The 20,299-nt window shown below is 35.4% G+C and overlaps 2 protein-coding genes across 3 annotated transcripts in view; both read left to right on the forward strand.

The window, feature by feature from the left end:
• Window positions 1-5,714, forward strand: part of LOC106060097 (phospholipase B1, membrane-associated-like) — a 35,981-nt gene extending 30,267 nt beyond the window's left edge. For both annotated transcript variants that reach the window (XM_013217984.2, XM_013217914.2), the window contains exons 11-13: window positions 501-599; window positions 2,535-2,600; window positions 5,531-5,714. In XM_013217984.2, the coding sequence (XP_013073438.2) occupies window positions 501-599; window positions 2,535-2,600; window positions 5,531-5,590 (225 nt within the window). In that variant the 3' untranslated portion in view covers window positions 5,591-5,714. The remainder of the gene's footprint in view (window positions 1-500; window positions 600-2,534; window positions 2,601-5,530) is intronic.
• Window positions 5,715-9,994: 4,280 nt separating this feature from the next.
• Window positions 9,995-20,299, forward strand: part of LOC106058244 (von Willebrand factor A domain-containing protein 8-like) — a 55,305-nt gene continuing 45,000 nt past the window's right edge. The window contains exons 1-13 of the mRNA XM_056022720.1: window positions 9,995-10,189; window positions 11,256-11,336; window positions 11,971-12,026; window positions 12,919-12,993; window positions 13,098-13,208; window positions 13,707-14,039; window positions 14,817-14,866; window positions 15,310-15,418; window positions 16,057-16,161; window positions 16,878-16,994; window positions 17,477-17,611; window positions 18,454-18,531; window positions 18,763-18,923. Coding sequence (XP_055878695.1) covers window positions 10,066-10,189; window positions 11,256-11,336; window positions 11,971-12,026; window positions 12,919-12,993; window positions 13,098-13,208; window positions 13,707-14,039; window positions 14,817-14,866; window positions 15,310-15,418; window positions 16,057-16,161; window positions 16,878-16,994; window positions 17,477-17,611; window positions 18,454-18,531; window positions 18,763-18,923 — 1,535 coding nt within the window. The 5' untranslated portion in view covers window positions 9,995-10,065. The remainder of the gene's footprint in view (window positions 10,190-11,255; window positions 11,337-11,970; window positions 12,027-12,918; window positions 12,994-13,097; window positions 13,209-13,706; window positions 14,040-14,816; window positions 14,867-15,309; window positions 15,419-16,056; window positions 16,162-16,877; window positions 16,995-17,476; window positions 17,612-18,453; window positions 18,532-18,762; window positions 18,924-20,299) is intronic.

A 20,299-nucleotide genomic window follows, 5' to 3' on the forward strand; every position in this document is an offset into this window, starting at 1 on the left:
ATTGAGCGCAGGGCTCTCTGGGGGACATATGGAGTGATCAGTTCGTTAAGGTACAAGGGCATCTCTTTATTATACATACACTGATGACAAAGTGTCGCCACCTTGTAGTCGATTCTCGCTTTCACGGGAAGCCAATGGAGCGTGTGCAAGAGCGTAGTAGCAGAATCTTGTCTTGTTTTTCTAAGGACTATTCGTGCGGCATTGTTCTGAATACGTTGCAGCTTGGCGATTTTGTCATCGGGTATACCTGCTAACACGGCGTTGCAGTAGTGAAGGATATCAGAGTCCAGTGATCTATTACAGCTGTGACTGTTAATATAAAGAATTAAAAGTAGTAGGTCACATTCAGATCTTGATATCAGAAACTGTGAATTACAAACTATCTTATGATTTATACAATTGAACACTTGTAACTTACAGGTTTATTCATAGTTCAGTATAACGACATGGAAAAGGTAAACATTTTGTTGACATAATAAAACTGAATTGTTTACTTTCAGGAGTCGGGTGATGTTGACATGTCCTATTTTGCCAGTGACTGTTTCCACCACAGCATCAAAGGTCAACAGGCCGCGGCCTCGGCCTTATGGAATAATATGGTGAGTACAAAGAGTGTGCAGAGTTTAAACATGCTCGACTTCTAGACTCTAGACCATTACAATATACTAGTTGGGAAGGAAGGGAATAAATATTTATGTAGTAATTGGGAAGGGAGTGCATAAATATTTATATTGTGTTCTGGAAGGAAAGAAGTACATATTTATATACTAATTGAGAAGGGAGTGCATAAATATTTATATAAAGTTTGAGGTCTTGTGAAGGGTGTACATAAATATGTATATAAAGTTTGAGATCTTGTGAAGGGTGTACATAAATATTTATATAAAGTTTGAGATCTTGTGAAGGATGAACATAAATATTTATATAAAGTTTGAGATCTTGTGAAGGATGAACATAAATATCTATATAAAGTTTGAGATCTTGTGAAGGTTGTACATAAATATTTATATAAAGTTTGAGATCTCGTGAAGGGAGTACATAAATATTTATATAAAGTTTGAGATCTTTGGAAGGGTGACATTGGGTGACAAGCTGTCTCCATAAAGGTCTATCACTGGCGATGTCTGAAGCTTCTTCTCACCTGGTGTCCAGTGCTCTTAGGTCCTCCATCAAAGTGCGGCGCCAAGTTATACGAGGACGTCCCTCTTTGCGCTTTCCTCGAATTGGACTCCAATATTGCAATTCTTGGTATGCGTAATTCATTCTGTCGGAGGACATGTCTCGCAAACCCCATGCGACGCTCGTTTTTATAGCAAATTAGTTACTTGAAGGCTCCAAACTAAAATCTGATTCAGAGGCTTCGCTAGGCTGTCAACCGATGTGGCCCCGCATCTATTTCACCCCCTAGCGACGCCACTGGTATGACTGGATTAAATCTAAAATCTTCAAATATATATATATATATATTTGCTGAGAACAAAAGAATTGAAGCGGCCTTAATCAACAGGGAAAAAAAGAAAGCTGCACTGTCCGCTAGCCCTGAATCAGAGGCATACACATGTATAAATTGTGGCAAAGTCTGCCGTTCTAGAATTGGCTTGATTAGCCACACCAGATTCTGCCCCGTCTCAAGAATTAAGCCAAAACCAGTGACTCATTTGGGCGCATCCATTACCTTTCGAGACAAAAAGGAGCCATATATGTATATATATATATAACTTCAAGATTAAAAAATAATAATGATAATAGGTCTACAGATAGAACAGTGTTCCCCAAATTAGGGTTCCGCGAGGCCTGAATAGGTGTTCCTCGAACTACTGGAATAATTAACAAGTAGGCCTCCACCAGAATTAATCTCTCTGGAAAAAATAAGCAAAGTGTTCCGTTAAATACTCAAAATGTGCGAAGTGTTCCGTTAAGGAAAACATTTGGGAAACATTGAGGTAGAACAATCTCTATTTGAATAAACCAGACAAAAATAAAGGTTTAGTATCAAAATAAATTAAAAACTTGTCTATGGACGATTCATAGACATAAATAAATATAGAATGGCCGAAGGAAGTAACTTCATGTAACTTTCAAAACATGTATATCTATTGTATTCGGATTTCCGAATTATGAAAAATTGCATGATCTTCATTCTTAGAGATTAAACAAAACTACACTGCCTCCTTATTTACAATATATATAGGTGTGTGGCTGAAATACATATGAATACTTCACTTTTATACTGCTCATAAATGGTGTATAATAAAGTACACAAAATTGCAAGTCACAAATTTTCGTTTCATAAAACTCTTTAATCGGCTAGTTTGTATTTATTTATGTCTATGGGTAGAACAATCTCTATTTGAATAAACCAGACAAAAATAAAGGTGTAGTATCAAAATAAATTAAAAACTATGGGCGATTACATATATTGAAAAGATATGACCTAAACATTGTATACGAACTAACATTTTTTTTTCTTTAAATATATTTTAAAGGAATAGTGTAATTTTTTTTAATTTGACACATTTTTTTTTTCTGACCAGATTGAGCCAATTGGGTCTAAACGATTGACTTGGATGCCAGGGGAGCCAATCGAATGTCCAACCGAGGTAGGACATATTAATAATAATAATTGAATTGTGTTTCTCTTTAACGAAACTCGACCCTGGCAGCGCCAGAGAATGAATACTCATTCGTTTCTAACATAATAATAATAATAATAACAGATTCCTTCAAGGCCCTTAACATCCCTTAGAAGACTCTCGTTGCCTGTCAGAGGGCGGTACTGCTGTGGACCTGCCACATCACCAGAAAATTTCTCAGTTGACACAGTTATGGGGACTACAATGAGCTTTGTTTTCTTTTAACGAAGCCTAGCCCTGGCAGTGCCTGAGAGTGATATTTCATTCACTTCCATAATAATAAGAATCTTTTATTATCCATGAGGAAATGTGTTTTACACGTGTGAATAACAAATGATAATTAACTCTTTCCGTAATTATTTTCCACGTTCCAATGGAATTACTCATTCTGTTCATTTGTATTTCACTACCCTGTTAGGGTTAATCTTCAGTCACTTTTTTTCGTTAATTATCAGAAAATGTTATAGTAGGTATTGAATTATAAGAGAAAGCGTGCTCTTTTTATATAACACAAATTAAAGTTGATAAAACCAAAAATCGATTTAATTCAATGGGATCAAATCAACGTTGGTATCGACCAGGGGCGGACTGGGTATCAAAATCGGCCAGGGCATTACCATATAAATCGGCCCACAAATGCCATGTCATATATTTTCGGTGTGGGGGGGATTTTTACCCCACTCAATTTATGTATATATATATATATATATATATATATATATATATATATATATATATATATATATATATATTAGTGTGTGTGTAGATGTAATTAATCTTCATTACATTATGATCTTTCATTCTTTCAAACGTTTTTTCTACCCTAGAATACTCTCTTCCTATAATTAGTGGAAAGACAGTACACACCGCCAAAGGGCAGCTAGGGAGTCCGGGGGAGCGCTGTGAGTTCCCCCCCCCAGTGGGGTCTGGGGCGTAGCCCCGGAACCAAGCATTATTTCCGTTATTTTAAGCTTTAAAAATGCATATTCTGAGGTCTCTACAGTGCAATTAGTTTGCTACTCTTCCGCTAAAAAATATTTAAAAACCAAATCTGCTATTCATTGCACTTAATTAATGGAGTCCAGCGACTGGTAGAAAATGGTAACTATAGTTTTGCTTTAGCTTTTGTATTGTAGGGGGAAGGGAAACCACAAAGCCCTTTTTGGCTACGCCCATGAAATTTGGTGACTGTAGTTTGCTTAAGTTGACTGCATTGGGGCAGTAAGTAAAGTTTCCCTTTCAGACAATGAAGTCTGAGGCAAGTGATGGTTTGAAGACCCTCCCCTCCCGGCTACGCCCATGTGTTATTTTATACGTGTAAGCCTAATTCTCTACAAAATATATAAAGTTTGATAACGCATCGAAAACTGGATGTATGCATTCGTATGATTACATAATGTATTCTATTTATACATGTATGTAGTCTGAAAACTATAAACAATACAATAGCAGACTATTGAGTTTGAAGCTTTTTTGGTATTACTTATAGATTACAGACTTTTATTCAAAAAAAAAAAGATTGTTACGTCTTACGCATTTCATGTGTCAATCTAGTCATGCATGTTGATCTGTGACTTAAAATATGCTAAATCATTGGTTTTCCTGGCTAACTCATTCTATTAAAAGATAAGAGAAAGCAGAACTGTTAAAGAGGTACTTGCTTAATGTGAAAATCTCTTGCTTCGTCCTAGTACATTCTCAAAAACGCGATTTGTATATGAATATACCATGACCCATTATTTAAAATATAGGCCTAAATCTCCTTTCATTAAATATCGGATGTGACAGTGCTATATAAATTATTGTAATTATTGTAAGAATTTTCATCATTAATGACTTCATACTAATCATAAGTTTGCCATTAATTATAATAGTATAAAAATTGATTTAGATCTAGATTTATTTTTTAATTAAATAATTTTTTTTGAAAGCCTTAAATGTAGTATTTTTAGATCTATGTTATTAAAAAGTATGTGTATGTGTATGTGTTAAAGTTAATTTCTATTAAGTATTGTTAAAGAGCTAGATCTAATTGTCGCGCCTATCTTTTTTTTTAATTATTTTTTTTGCTGCGTTATATCAATGTCTTCTAACTTAACCTCTCCCATCCCTCTTTTTGGTTAAATTTCATTGGAACCATTAAAAGACAGGGCAGGGAAGGAGCAAAAAAAAAAAGGGAGTGCCATCAAAGGCCCATGCCGACCAGCAAAATGATTAGGCCAAACACAACCTCGAAGACATCAAAGCAGTCCATGCCGCTCGTGCATAGCAGAAAGTACGGTCTAACATTTTGCATATGAGAATACGTACAGTGTATAGTTTTTGTTTTTGATATTCTTGTTGAATTTCAAACAAAATTAATTGTAATAAGAATTAAAAAAACAACAACAAGAAAACGTGTTCGGACCTCTGTGTCTTGCTGCTGTCAATTCTTTTAAAAAGTTTTCTTCATTGAATTTTTTTTTCTTTGGTCGCGACCAGACCGGCCCATTTGTTACCGGCCCACCGGGCATTTGCCCGTTTATCCATATAGCCAGTCCGCCCCTGGTATCGACAGTTAGGAGAGAAAGAGTTAAGAAACTGGTCTGAATAGAATTAAGACAATACGCGGAATCTTTCTCCTCGCACATACTAACACACACACATATTAACACACACACATACTAACACACTAGCACACACACACACACATTAACACATACACAAACTCACATGACACTTCTAAATATGATTTTATTTCTTTTGAAAATGCGCTTGCCAGCTATCTTTATTGAGTGGTGTATCAAATATAATTAAATAATCGTTTAGCTTATGAAAGCACTAATTACTCTGTACGCAGTGTACCCAATGTGTTTTATTTTCGTAATTGATTTTATCCTTTACTTTTTTCTTTTCAGGCCTTTCCCTATTTCTACACTTCCAAAAATAGCGCCAAAGTTGCTCAACCGAATCACTGATTTCAACAAAATTCAAGTTGACAAAAGTTCATGGCCAAACGATATTATTATGTTAAGTGAATATTAACGTTTGATATTAGTATGTTACTTGTTACAGTAATAAACCAACGTGCAATAGTCTCAACATTATGTTTGATTTTTTTTTTTTGTTTAATTTTTTTTTACTGACCTCAGTTGATTAATAAAATGGCATATTATCCAACAAACGAATTACATTTTTTTAAAATTCCTTCTTGTTTAAGCACACTATTGGACCTCATTCACCAATCGTAAACAAACAACATTTAGCCACGTGATAATATTGATAAAACAATGAAAAAAAAACGTATCACGTGACAGCCTTTATGGATTGCGTAATTTGTATAGAAGAGATAGAGAATCACGTGGCTAAAGGTTGTTTGTTTACGATTGGTGAATGAGGTCCATTCAATTATAAGAATATCGATGTTGACTCCTGGGAAGACATAGCCCAAGACTGTACTATGTGGAGAGGGATGGTAACTCCTGGGAAGACATAGGCCAAGACCGTACTATGTGGAGAGAGATGGTGACCAAGAAGATTTAAAAAAAACTTTGGCCTCAGCTCTGAAAGAAAATCGAGCGAAACGAAAAACGTCTGGAACTACCGCTGAGTAAGAATGAGTGCAGTATTTCACGTGATCACAGAGACCCACTAGCGACCTACATATTTTGCAACATCTACTGTAGACAAAGCCGTTGTCCGACGGGGGTCTATTTCTTCATTTCGCCACCAAAACCTTCGCTTGCATGCATGCGAATGTCTCTCCAGAACAGGGCTCTACAGTCACATAACGAAGTGCTCCAAGACATGAGCCATAGTCGCTCTATGACTGAAGGAGGCCAATGATGCATTGATGACACTTCATTATCATGATGCAATTACATTAAGACGTCATTTCCCCGCTGTGACGTCATACGCGATATTGACAGAAAGGTCAAAGTTGTTATGGCAGTTTAGGAATTAATGGACCTTATTCACCAATCGTAAACAAACAACATTTAGCCACGTGATTCTCTATCTCTTCTATACAAATTACATAATACACACAGGCTGTCACGTGACAGTTTTTTCCGTTGTTTTTATCAATATTATCACTTGGCTAAATTTTTTGTTGTTAACGAATGGTGAATGAGGTCCATTGTTTCATAGAAAGGAAACGTTTTGATTTAGAGACAATGACGCGACTACTAAAAAACAAAACTAGGTTTTTAGGACGAATAGCGAAATGTAAGCAGACTACTTTGGACAGCTTTAGAGAACGGCAGTTTTTTTTTTAGACGTAGAGATTTAGCTTGACGACATTCAACGGTTCCCTTTATTATTATTAAACTTGTTAATCAATAGCGTTCATCAGCGTTGATCACCTTTGGATCACCTCTCGCCTGTGTTATTTCGATATTTATAATAAGTCCTATCGGTTTAAAAACTTTTCTCCATAAGTTTGTTATTTCGGCTTTCATGTTTATAATGTTTTCGCAGCGCCTTGAGCCTACATTTTGTTTGTTAGCAGCGTTCTGTAAATTAAATTATTATTTGATTTGTTATCTCCGTAAAACTTATCCACGCAAGACGCAGAACTCAAGCGTGTAAAAAAGCTCAACTACTCCAACTGTTTATTTCGTTTCAACAGTTTTAAACCACTAAACCAAATGCCATCATCATCAACGTTGTATGAGTAAGGTGGTGTCTCAATAGAATAGGGTTATACTGTCACATGAAAAAGTCATCGACGAAATGAGCCATAGTCGTATCCCGACTGAAGATGGCCAACATGAGCACAGCAAGCTAATGGAATGTGTCTGGCCAACATGAGCATAGCAAGCTATCTGAATGTGTCTGGCCAGCATGAGCACAGCAAGCTATTGGAATGTGTCTGGCCAACATGAGCACAGCAAGCTATTGGAATGTGTCTGGCTAACATGAGCACAGCAAGCTATTGGAATGTGTCTGGCCAACATGAGCACAGCAAGCTATCGGAATGTGTCTGGCCAGCATGAGCACAGCAAGCTATCGGAATGTGTCTGGCCAACATGAGCACAGCAAGCTATCTGAATGTGTCTGGCCAACATGAGCACATCAAGCTATCTGAATGTGTCTGGCCAACATGAGCACAGCAAGCTATCTGAATGTGTCTGGCCAACATGAGCACAGCAAGCTATTGGAATGTGTCTGGCCAACATGAGCACAGCAAGCTATTGGAATGTGTCTGGTCAACATGAGCACAGCAAGCTATTGGAATGTGTCTGGTCAACATGAGCACAGCAAGCTATCTGAATGTATCATTAGTTGTAAACGATGTTTATTTATGTGGCCAGTACTTCCTTGTTAATCTTAGCAGGCTACCAACCTAGGAGAATTAATACTTATCTTTCTTTTGGGCTCAACAGCTGATAGTCGAGGGGGGAGGGGGTTGCTATGAGAGACAACATTCCAATCCCCTCAACTCAAGGAAACATTAAGAAACTGGAACAGACACAAAATAGAACAGCGAGATTCATAACAAACGAATATTCACATTTGACTAGAGTAACACCTTTAGTAAAATCACTAAATTTAGAAAGCCTTCAAGAGAGAAGACTCAAAGGTAAAGTAGCTATTATACATAAAACACTGAACCATAATCTTCAAATACAAAATCTAATAAAATACTCTGAAAGACATAAAGGCACATTCCTCGTCCCATATGCTAGGACAAATGTGTACAAATGCTCCTTCTTCCCTAATGCTATTAGAGCATGGAATGGGTTGCCTGAGCTAGCCATGAAAACCAGTGACTTGTCAGAATTTAGGTCATTGGTTAACATGCATGTTTTATGCATATTTGCACATTTACTTTTGAGTTTTCTCCCCTGAAGGCTTTCTAAATTTAGTGATTTTGATAAAGGTGTTACTCTAGTCAAATGTGAATATTCGTTTGTTATGAATGAATCTCACTGCTCTATTTTGTGTCTGTTCCAGTTTCTTTCTGTTTTCTTTAGTTTTCGTGCATGTTAACCAATGACTTAAATTCTGCCAAATCTCTTTCTCCAAAAACTAAAAGTGTGCTTCAAAAAAGATGCCACTGCCACTACATTTACTACGTGGCAGCAAATGTCAGTGTCATCAGAATTTTTTTTTTTCTGAAATAGATTTAATTCATATTTTGGCTTCTGACTGCTAAATTTTAAACATTTTTCAAAACATCATGGGTATATAGGTCTGTGATATATGGAAAAAAAAATCGTCTTTTTACTTCTGAATGCTGCAGTTCAGAGTTTACATTTTGATTTCATAATCTTGACCTCATCTAGAGTTTTAAACAAGTGCAAGAGAAGTCTAGAATGAGTATTAGATGCATCATCTAGAATTTAGATTATAATTATTACTAAGTCTAGGACTAGGGTCACTAGGTAGATCTAGGAGGAGTAGCCGGCCTACAATCCTACATAGTATACTAGACCTAGTAGATTCTAGATCTAGAATTAGAATACATACTGAATACAGAATAGTGAATAGAAAGGAACTTTGGACCCAAGACTGGCAAGACCAAGCAAGAGGCTAAGTGCCGCTAAGTCACTAAAACTACTAAAAGCCTATCTCATCTGACTTTCTGAAGACTAAAAAAAAAGTCTTTACAGTCAATATTTACAAACTCCAGAAGACTCTACTATATCTATAGTATAGACTATAGTGACTATTTAGTATTACTTACTATGTAGTATGTATCAGTATGTAACTATCTTAATCTTACTATCTTAGAACTTAGACTTAGATATAGATAATAATCTAGATCTAGAAATCTAGATAAAAAATAAGATGATATTAATATTCTAAAGATTCTAGACTAGATCTAGATAAGAATTATTTTTAATTTTAGATCTAGATTTCTAGATCTAGATTCTAGATTAATCTAGATCTATTACTTTCTTGTTTCTAAAGTTCTAAACTAAAGACCCTTTCCTCATTAGTGACATTAGTATATTTTTTTATCAGAGAAAAAAAAAATACTAGACAAGATGTGGAAGTCTTGTTGAGTCCAGATGAAATAGTCAAATAATCAAAATAGTCTATAATAAATGATTCTATATTCTATATATATCTAGTATTATTATATTATTTATAGATCAAATGATCTAGATTATTCTAGATCTCTAACTTCTAATTAAGTCTTTAAACTTAAAAGTTCTTCAAAACCAAATGGCATGACTGTGAATATATATTCATACTGTGAATTGGTTGATAATGCCTGCAGTCACATTCTTCTGACATTGCCACTGCTATAGTATAGGTAGCCTGTAATTGACTACCTTCTATAGATGAGTATTATATACTATAATATATTGTATTATATATAGATATAATATGTATAATAATAATATATACTAATTTAGATCTATTTTTAGTGCCAAGCAATCCAAGCAATAATGGTTATAATTATAGCAATTTTAGGAGAATTTAAACAGGATTGATAAACATGAAACTTCTGTTAGCAATGGAATCTGCAAGCCGCCGCTTGCGGAACTTACAAGGAATATTATCTAGATCTTCTGAAGATACATACCATATTCTTCATATACGCCTGGTGTCTGAAAATGCAGGTACGCTAACTAAATTGTCAAGTAAGTTACTAGATCTAGTTCTATTAAAAAATGTATGATTTCTATACATTCTGATGAACTAAGACAATAAAATGTCAAGTGACATGTGCATCATTTAGTCTAGGGTTAGCATCTAGTCTATGTAACGCTACTTGCATTCGCTGCCTGGCAGTGGCGTAGCTAGGGATTTGGTGGCACGGGGGGCTTGACGTCTTTAGAGCCCTCTGCATTTAGACATTCGACAGCCTGACATGAGATAATAGCGTAATATTTAATGTAAAAACAAATTTCAGACACTCGTTTGGGATTTGGGGGCCCAGGGTTCAAATTTGGACCCAACCTAGCTACGCCACTGCTGTCTGGCTGTGGGATGAGCTCTGGACTGTTGTCTCAATGGTTCTGGATTTCAACCCAGTCTGCTGCCATCCCCCGCCATCCTGCTGAAGGCTTAGGCCAGGATGTATCAATATTCAATTCTGAAGGGACATCTGAAACTTGTAAAACAAACAAAACATCTAAATTCATCAAGGACATCAATGTCTCTGTAGCAAAATAGAAATATAGAAAGGAACGTCACTACTAGATACATACAGGTACATATCTGCACACAGGCAAGCAGTAATCAGAAATGTATCTTGAACTGTCCATGCATCCCGGTTCTAACTACAAATTTTATTCAGGAGAGCAGTAGCAGAAATCCCTGCATGGATTGTTCAATTTGCATTTCTGCTACTGCATACACTACATGAAATTCCTTCATACCTTAGCGCATGTCCCTCAGAGTGCACTTTACTCGACAGAGTCAAAGCTTCTTTTTGTGTTGCTTTTTTTCTTTCAAAACTTATGGTCTGTTGGCTTTTTCAGTACACGGACCAAAGGTTTGGAACTGGCTTTCTTAACAGTGCTATATCAATTAAATGCTTATGATTACTATTATTATTACTATTATTTTTATTATATTGCCTGAAGGATCATCTGAAACTTGTATTTTAAATTATAATCTCTGGGAATGGATTTGGTTATAATTTTACTTTCTTTTAAATTAATGATATTTAATCTCATTTAGGAGGGAAAAAAGTGACAATAGGAGATGTTAGCAAAATCATTCAAGAGGCCAAACATCCAGAACTTGTGCCGAGAAAATACTGTAAGTAGCTTTGAATTTTTTTCTCCTACTTATTTCGTTTCTGTTGTTTTGGGCTTAAGGATTATGTTTACAAAGAAAAATTGACTTGCCAATTTGGCTAATTGGTGCTAACATGTTCCTATTGTCTCCAAGTTGTCCATTCCAATGCTCCTTTTTTTTTTTTAACAATAGCACTATCTCATAGTCTTATGTTGTCTTTTACTAAATGTAACCAAATCAAAGTGATAAAGTAAAGTTCCCCTTTCAGACCTTGCGACCTACAGGACAGAATATGTTAAGGTCATCTGTTTCTTTGGTCGATGGTAAACAAGCAGGATATCATGTGGCTGGCTCATAGACCAACTGCCATTTACTTTCCCCAACTAAAGTCAGGTTCCCATTAGAGTAGGGTGGACTCAGTGGTGACCTAAAAATCCAGAAATTCAAAATCCCAGTCTTCACCAAGATTCAAATCCAGGACTCCAGATTCAGAAGTCAAGAGCTTAAACCACTCAGCCAACTTGCCCTTGTAAAACAAAATCATTGATCAGGAATTTAAAAAAATGCACCGTTGGACCTTGTCTAGAGACAATATTTAGTAATTAGCTAATGAAAAAAGAAAACTTTGTTCTATACATTTCTTTTCTGTTTTTAGTAAAAGCTCATCCTTCTCAGTCCACACTTAGACACTTACGATGGATCATGCAGAAGGTATGTCACTTTCTCTAAAACTTCTCTTCTTGTTCATCCAGCTTCATTTAGTAAATGTAGGTTTTTATATCTAAGATAAATCAAAGGGGTTGTCACTAGAAAGACATTGTGATAGAGAAATAATGAACTCAACCAGGAAGTCTTAAGTATGGTCATTAACCATTGCAAGCTAGAGATACTCGGCAGTCTAATTTCTTGTTTTGATACTTGTTGTGACCTTTGTTGAGTTGGTAATCTTAAATTTGGTACAAGCAGGTACTTCATAGTAGGCATTTTAGCTACAGTTGAGATGGGAGTCAGTTCAGCTTTGTTTCTTTCAATCTGCTCTCTTAGTAACTCTAGTAGCCTTGACCCTTGCTCTCTACCCACTTTTTTTCACCATCTTTTGCATTTCTCTGGATTGATACATAAATATTTTGTTTCTTTTCTTTTTTTTTTTCTTTGTTTGTTTTTGTTTTTTTACTCAACCACTTGTCTCCCAGGTAAAGTTTAAATAAGCATTGCAGTTTAAAGTATCCTATTTACCCTTTCATAAATATATGTCCAGGGAAGTTTTTCCCCCAATTAGCATTTCCACAGCTTATCAAAATTTTATCTAGTTATACTGCAGACTAACCAAGAGTATGTAAACCACAGATCCTAGGTTCTCAAAATCTTGGTTTAAACCAAGAGTATCTAAACCACAGATCTTAGGTTCTCAAAATCTTGGTTTAAACCAAGAGTATGTAAACCCACAGATCTTAGGTTCTCAAAATCTTGGTTTAAACCAAGAGTATGTAAACCCACAGATCTTAGGTTCTCAAAATCTGGGTTTAAAAGTAAATGTATAGAAGAATATGTTAATTAGGCCATTTCATGTTAAATTTGACATATAAATCATATTGTTATCCAGGATGCACTTGGACAGGATGTGTTTTTGATTGGTCCACCTGGCCCTTTGAGGAGGCAGATAGCAATGATGTATCTTGTAAGTTGCGCTCATGTAGTTATAATAATGAGAATCTATTTGTTATGATTTTCACCCCAACATCATTATCAAATTGTTGATTTTTGGCTTGCATTTCACTGCAGCAACTGACCAAACGAGAACTGGAGTATGTGGCCTTATCTCGAGATACGACAGAGTCTGACTTGAAACAAAGGCGAGAAATTGAAAGTGGAACAGCGTCTTATATAGATCAGGTTGGTGTCATCAATGCCTGACATTTGGTAACATGACATTTGTTTATTTGCTCATCTTTCAGGAGTCCATCAGTGTTTGATGAATAGTAAATAGATAGTGTCTTCATTGATAGTAATAGCTAGTCCTTTATCTTGAGACCTACAAGTGTTAAGTAATTTTTAAAATGTTTTTATATTCAACCATCTCAGTTAGATCCTTTGTTTTTGAGCTTTTTTTGCACAATATTTTATTTCATTGTAATTTCTCAATTATCTACAAATAAATTACAACATTATTCTATGCTAAAGCAGTCTTTTGTTAATAGGAGTACCGGTACTAATTGTTATAGACAGTGAAAATAACCTAAACTGACCACAGGCAGATAATGATTATGTCTGCACTGACAGCTAGGACTGTGTAGCCACATAAAAAACTGCAATCCTCCTTGACCTATAGATTCGAATACAAGCCTATGTAAAATTATTATTATAATTACTTTTATTTGTTCTTGTGTCTAGTGTGCTGTTAGAGCTGCATTAGAAGGTAGAATACTTGTACTTGAGGGCATCGAGAAGGTGGAAAGAAATGTACTTCCCGTCTTGAACAACCTTCTTGAGAACCGAGAAATGCAGTTGGATGATGGGAGATTTTTGATGGCTGCAGATAGATATGACAAACTTCTGGCTGATCACACGCAAGAAGAGCTGGATGCCCTGCGGCTTGTAAGAGTCAGTAAAGATTTTAGAGTAATAGCTCTTGGACTTCCTGTACCTAGATATCAAGGAAACCCCCTGGATCCACCTCTGCGTTCCAGGTTTCAGGCCCGTGATGTTCATGCAACTCCTTTCAAAGTAAGTTTATAGAATTAGTCTTGAAACTTCTGTAACTCTACCTTGAAGCCATGTACGACTAATACTTAAGTGCATCTTTAGTGGGATGTCAAGTTACACACTTAAAAGCTCCCTAAAGGAGAGTGATATTGACATTCATGGCTGGGAAACACTGGCTGACGATTGCTCCTCATGTGGTGAAGCTGTCTCAAGCTATGATGCAAGGAGTGCAGCCAGCATGAAGGAACGTAGAACTAACAAAAGGCTGAGAGAAGAAGCAGACTTATATGTATTAGACCCAACTTACCCATGCCAAGTATGTGGCCAGATTTTTTAAGTGAGGATTGGACTTAATAATAACCATCTTCGAGTACATTGGAAATTAAAATGTGCTCATCTTTGACAACGAAGGAGGCGCTATATATATATATATATATGATATATACATATATATAAATAAATATATGTATATACAAGTTACACAATATCTAACAAAAATGTTCTAATCAAACAATAAAAATCTGAACTTGGGTTTTTATTTAAGTAATGATTGTTGTCTTTGACTTCAGTGTTCTCTATTGAACTTTCTTTGACCACATTCATTTCTCTTCAAGTATATTTATTATTGATAAATCAAGAATATTTGAATATTATTTTTATTATGTTTCACACAATGTTCATCTTGTATTAATATATATTTTAATAGCTGTATTATTTTATATGCAAATGTGAGTTAGCTGTTTTATTCCCTAATACTATCTGAGGTCTATAAAATAAATGATTACCATTTCTCTGCAGGAGCTTTTGGAAGAGCTGATTTCTCAAGCTCCAAATATTTCTTCTGATAGGTAAGATTTACAATTTCTTTAAGGTACAATTATTTTGTTTTACTAATGAGAAACTGAAGGGATATATTCCATATTTATTTATATATTTAAGATTCTTAACAAGTATTTTTGTCTATTTATAAAAATTACCCACAACAAAATCTCAGAATTCAGGGTAATCATAACTTTAAAAAAATCAGCCCTAGCTTATATAAAATCTCAGAATTCAGGGAGAGCATAACTGTAAAAAAATCAGCCCTAGCTTATATAAAATCTCAGAATTCAGGGTGATCATAACTGTAAAAAAAGTCAGCCCTAGCATATATAAAATCTCAGAAATCAGGGTGATCATAACTTTAAGTAAATCAGCCCTAGCTTATATAAAATCTCAGAAATCAGGGTGATCATAACTTTTAAAAAAATCAGCCCTAGCTTATATAAAAATGTTGTACATTTTTCCCCAGACTGTCTCATATTTTGTCATTTGCCATCACACTGTTGCAAAGGGAGAGTTCATCGCTTGGTTTACCAGACTTACCAGTGGAGCATTTGCCTCACATTGCTAGAATAATGGTAACATTTTTATTTCTCTTTGTTAGAAGTTAGAGATAGTGACATTCTTTAGTTGTTATAGTGATGGTAACATCCAGATCTTTCTTTGTTAGAAGTGTGCTAGAGATAGTGACATTCTTTAGTTGTTATAGTGATGGTAACATCCAGATCTTTCTTTGTTAGAAGTGTGCTAGAGATAGTGACATTCTTTAGTTGTTATAGTGATGGTAACATCCAGATCTTTCTTTGTTAGAAGTGTGCTAGAGATAGTGACATTCTTTAGTTGTTAGCATATTCTTACATTGATAGAATAAATAATGGTAGCACTTCTGGCTACACATAATTTAAAGCAAAAGAATACTTTATGATCTGCGCGTTAACCAGTCTTTGCCGAATTTTAAAAAATCAATCTTTATTTCACTAAAGAACACATCATACCATGTGATTTCAAAGATTAATTTTTGCTTACTACCTACTATTGATGTTAATTAAATAGCCTACATTTATAGACATCAAAAGTTACCATGCTTGCTATTATAGTGCTAAAGAAAACTATTAAAGTGACATAATATTTGTGTATTGAGTTTCATAAATAAATATTGACTAGTATTGGAGAAGAGTCTAACCAAAAATAATTAACTTAAAAAAAAATATTCCAGAATTCAATCCCAAGTTGTTCAGATGCTGAGTTATTACACAGACTTTATCCATTTACTGTGATGCTGGGGAAGGAAGGGAAAGAAGCGGTGGAGGAAACATTAAAAGTGAGTTACTTCCCCTTATAAAGTCATGTTTTAATGAAGTTATTATCAATATTTATGAACTACTTCAACCACCTAATATATCTTCTTCCTTTCAGCTATAAATATGTTCAATAATCACCAATTACATTAGAACAGGTGTCTTGCTATGAAAAAATATCCCTTAAATTTACAAAAAAAAAAGGGGGAGTTTGTAATATACAAACTCGAAGCGACCTTTGTATCTATTTGAGAAAATAGTTCTGCCTTGATCATTATCTGAGCTACATTTGAAGGCCAGAAGTTGGACTGGTTGTCAGAGGGGATTTTATAAAATGCCTCTGGAAGCATTTTATAGTTAGTGAAGTGCTTATTTCCATTACCAGTTCTTGAAGAGACAACCTTACTGCAAATCAAGTCTCTGACTGCACATTAAACTGTACGGCACTGCTGAACAACTGAAGAAAACAGCACACTATTTTTCCTTGGCACAGTCTGCAAAAGAGCTCTCAGCTCAGCAGCCATAAAGCTGGCTAGAAGAAGATCAAACTAAAAAAGTTGGCAGTTAAGGGGCTCAACCACCATTTATTAAATTTTGAATTTTTGTATATAAGGTCTTTTATTTTTGTTCTTTGAAAGTATCCACTTCTGGCTTCTCTCCTTTCTAATGTTTTCAAATAAATATGCTCTTCAACAGTTTTTTTTACATCTATATGAATCTTTTTTTTTTTGCACTCTAGAAATTTGACATTGCGCCTTTGAACTCTGACTCTTTGACCTCTGTGGCTGAGTGGAGCAGACATGAGAATCAAGCCACAGTGAGACTCAAGCATTGCAAGTCCTTGTACACTCTCCAGGTAATCAACTTAAAGTTTTTCTAAGTATTATTAAACTACTAATCTTCAAATAGAAAAACAAAATTTAATTAAATATTCAGAAAGACACAAAGATAAAGGCACATTCCTCATCCCATATGCTAGGACAAATTTGTACAAATACTCCTTCTTCCCTAGTGCTATTAGAGCATGGAATGGGCTGCCTGAGCCAGCCAGGAAAACCAGTGACTTGGCAGAATTTAAGTCGTTGGTTAATATGCATGACTGAATGCATGGCGCGTAGGACGTAATCATCTTCTTTTTTGAAGTAACGTCTGTATTATATAAGATAAGATAAGAAGAATAGTGGCTTTTGGTATATTGTACTGAACTCATCACTCATTATGTAAGTTATTTTCCTAAAAATTGTATCAAATATATCAGGTCAGTTGTCTTGTTAAATGTAAAAAGAACACAAGATTTATATCTTCTACATATAAATGTGTATGTTTGTATTCTGTTAGGTCCCTTCAGGAACTCTTGCTGCTGAGGAAACCAAGAATACCACTTCCTTTGTCAACACAAAGTACCACAACTCTATATTGTCTGAAATGATTCAATCTCACTCAGTAAAAGATTTCTGTGTTATAGGACCAAGGGTTTGTTTTACATGATTCTTATTTTATAACTATGAACAAAGGTTTATGTTCAAATACATTTCATTGTATCAGAATATCTGCAACATTTTGAGTTTCATTAGTGCAACATAATTACTGATTACTGAATAGGTCATAAGGCTTCATCGTCTTATCTCTGCCTGTGGTCCCCTTTGGGGCATAGGCTACCAACCAGCTTCCTCCAGGTGTCTCGGTTCTGGGCGAGTCTCTCCAACTGTCCTCACGTCTTGCCCATCTGCTTGGCATCTGCTTTCAAATTTCGGCACCATGTATTCCTGGGCCGTCCCGTCTTCCTCTTTCCTTGGGGGTTTTAGGTTAGGGCCTGCCTTGTTAAGTTGGATGCAGGCTTGCGAAGGATGTGACCTATCCATCTCCTGCGTCTCTGCAGGATATCTACTTCAATGGGCTTGCTCCAGTGATAAAGCACTTGGTTTTTCAGCAGAATGGTCACGAGTTTGAATCTCAGTCAAATCTTGAGCCATAGGGCATCTCTGAATTCACCCAACTCTACTGGGTACCTGACATTAGCTGGGGGAAGGAAAGGTATTAAGTTGTTGTGCTGGACACATGCCACCCTTGTAATCTTCAGCCATAGAAATAGATGATCATCTGCCCCATGGTCCAAAGAGTCCGAAAAGGGAACTTACTTTTACTTAATGCATGTCGAAATAATTTAATTTCTTTTCAAAATTTGTAATAAACTAAAATAATACATCCTTCAAAAAAGGATAAACTGTACATTTTTGACAGCACTTATCCTGTTCAGCTTTACCAGTTGACAACTGTACTCATACATTGTTTTCATCTATTCTTGTGTCCACTAGGGATGTGGTAAAAATGTTGTGGTCAACCAGTTTGCCAAAATGTTGGGCTATCATGTGGAGCCTATCATGCTGTATCAGGTGAGCATTTCTTGTAAATGGGTCAAGCTGAGTCCTTAGTCTTAGTGATAAAATTCAATAGTAACTAATTACGTCAACTAAAAGCAATATGAGTCCTTCCCAGTTGTTACTTATGAAAAAAAAAATTTTCAGTATCTTTTTTTTTTATATCAGTTCATATTATTATTTTTTAAATTATTTATTATGATTAATTATCATTGAAAAACTTGAACATTTTATTTCTACGCACAGGATATGACATCACGAGACCTTCTCCAGCAGAGGGCCACCTTACCCAATGGAGACACAGTGTGGAGACCCACGCCTCTTGTCACTGCAGCTCTTGAAGGGAGTTTGGCTGTACTGGATGGTGTCCACAGGGTCAATGCTGGATCCTTCTCTGTGCTGCATAGGTCAGTGATCTGCTAAGGAATGATTTTGTCTTCATATATTCATTTAACCTATTAGTTCCTACTTGTGGTTTTCAAATCTTTCATCAAGGTAAAAAAAAAATCCAATACATATTTGGAGGTATGCTTAGAATAATTTTAGAGCACACCAAAATTTTTAATAGTTGCTTTTGCTGGCTACAATACACATTGAGCTATGGCCACACTGTATTTGAAAGAGGAGAAAAAAATTGCTAAGGAATAAAACAAAAATGGCTGTAAACATCTTTCGATTTAAAAAAATAGGAAAAAACAAAGCAAATTCTCGCCTTAGTCTTATTATTTTAGTTTTTTTTTTTTTTAAATTGCCATTGTGTAACTCACCTTTCATGCTTGTAGCAGGCTCAGTGTGTTATGGTCCAATACCTTTTAAGGAATGGCATTGTGGAGGGTGTCTGGGAGAAGGTTTCCATGCTGCTCTTAGCTGCTCAGCAAACACTAGTCAGTTCAAGTAGGGATTTGAACTCGTGCCCCCTTGATATGTAGTCATGTGGTTTTTGCCTGTCAGCCAGGCATTACACATTCTGTATAAGATGGAAACATTCTTTAGAAAGAAAGCTTTTTTTTTTAAAGACATTATACGTTTCTTATCATATTTAATTAATCGTACACACTTTCTGCACTATCTTGGATTGTGGTGTGCACCCATCTCTTTTCTGGACTTGGGGGCTGAAAGCGAGTCAAAAATTACTGGTCTGTATTGGAATTGAAACTTGAGACTCATTGTTAATAATAATAATAGTAATAAGAACAAAATCCGCTACCATTATTGACTTTGCCGTACCACTATCTCATAATTTAAGAAAAATGAGTTGGAAAACAACGAAAATATGGGAACCTAGGCTTGGAGATAAAGCGTTTATGGAAGTTATCTAAAATAACAATATGCCCCATTGTTATATCTACCAAGGGGATAATAACACTGGCCTCACAGATACCTTCAAGGCCCTTAACTTGCAGTTATCACCTTCTAGATTTAAACATTCTACTATCACTAAGAAGATATAAAACACTGTTTAATTTATGTCATTGGTTAGTATGTATGATTAAGTGCATGACACGTAGGACGTAATCATCTTCCTTTTTGAAGTAACGTCTGTATTATATAAGATAATAAGAAGATCTATGACTTTAGGTTAGTTCATGAGAGAGAGAGTTGCAGTTATTTGATGGAACCAGGCTTATATAAGATAAGAAGATCTATCACTTTAGGTTAGTTCATGAGAGAGAGTTGCAGTTATTTGTGTATCTATGACTCTAGGTTAGTTCATGAGAGAGAGTTGCAGTTATTTGTGTATCTATGACTCTAGGTTAGTTCATGAGAGAGAGTTACAGTTATT

The sequence above is a fragment of the Biomphalaria glabrata genome, chromosome 3, assembly GCF_947242115.1.
Source record: "Biomphalaria glabrata chromosome 3, xgBioGlab47.1, whole genome shotgun sequence".
Classification (NCBI taxonomy): Eukaryota; Metazoa; Mollusca; class Gastropoda; family Planorbidae; genus Biomphalaria; species Biomphalaria glabrata.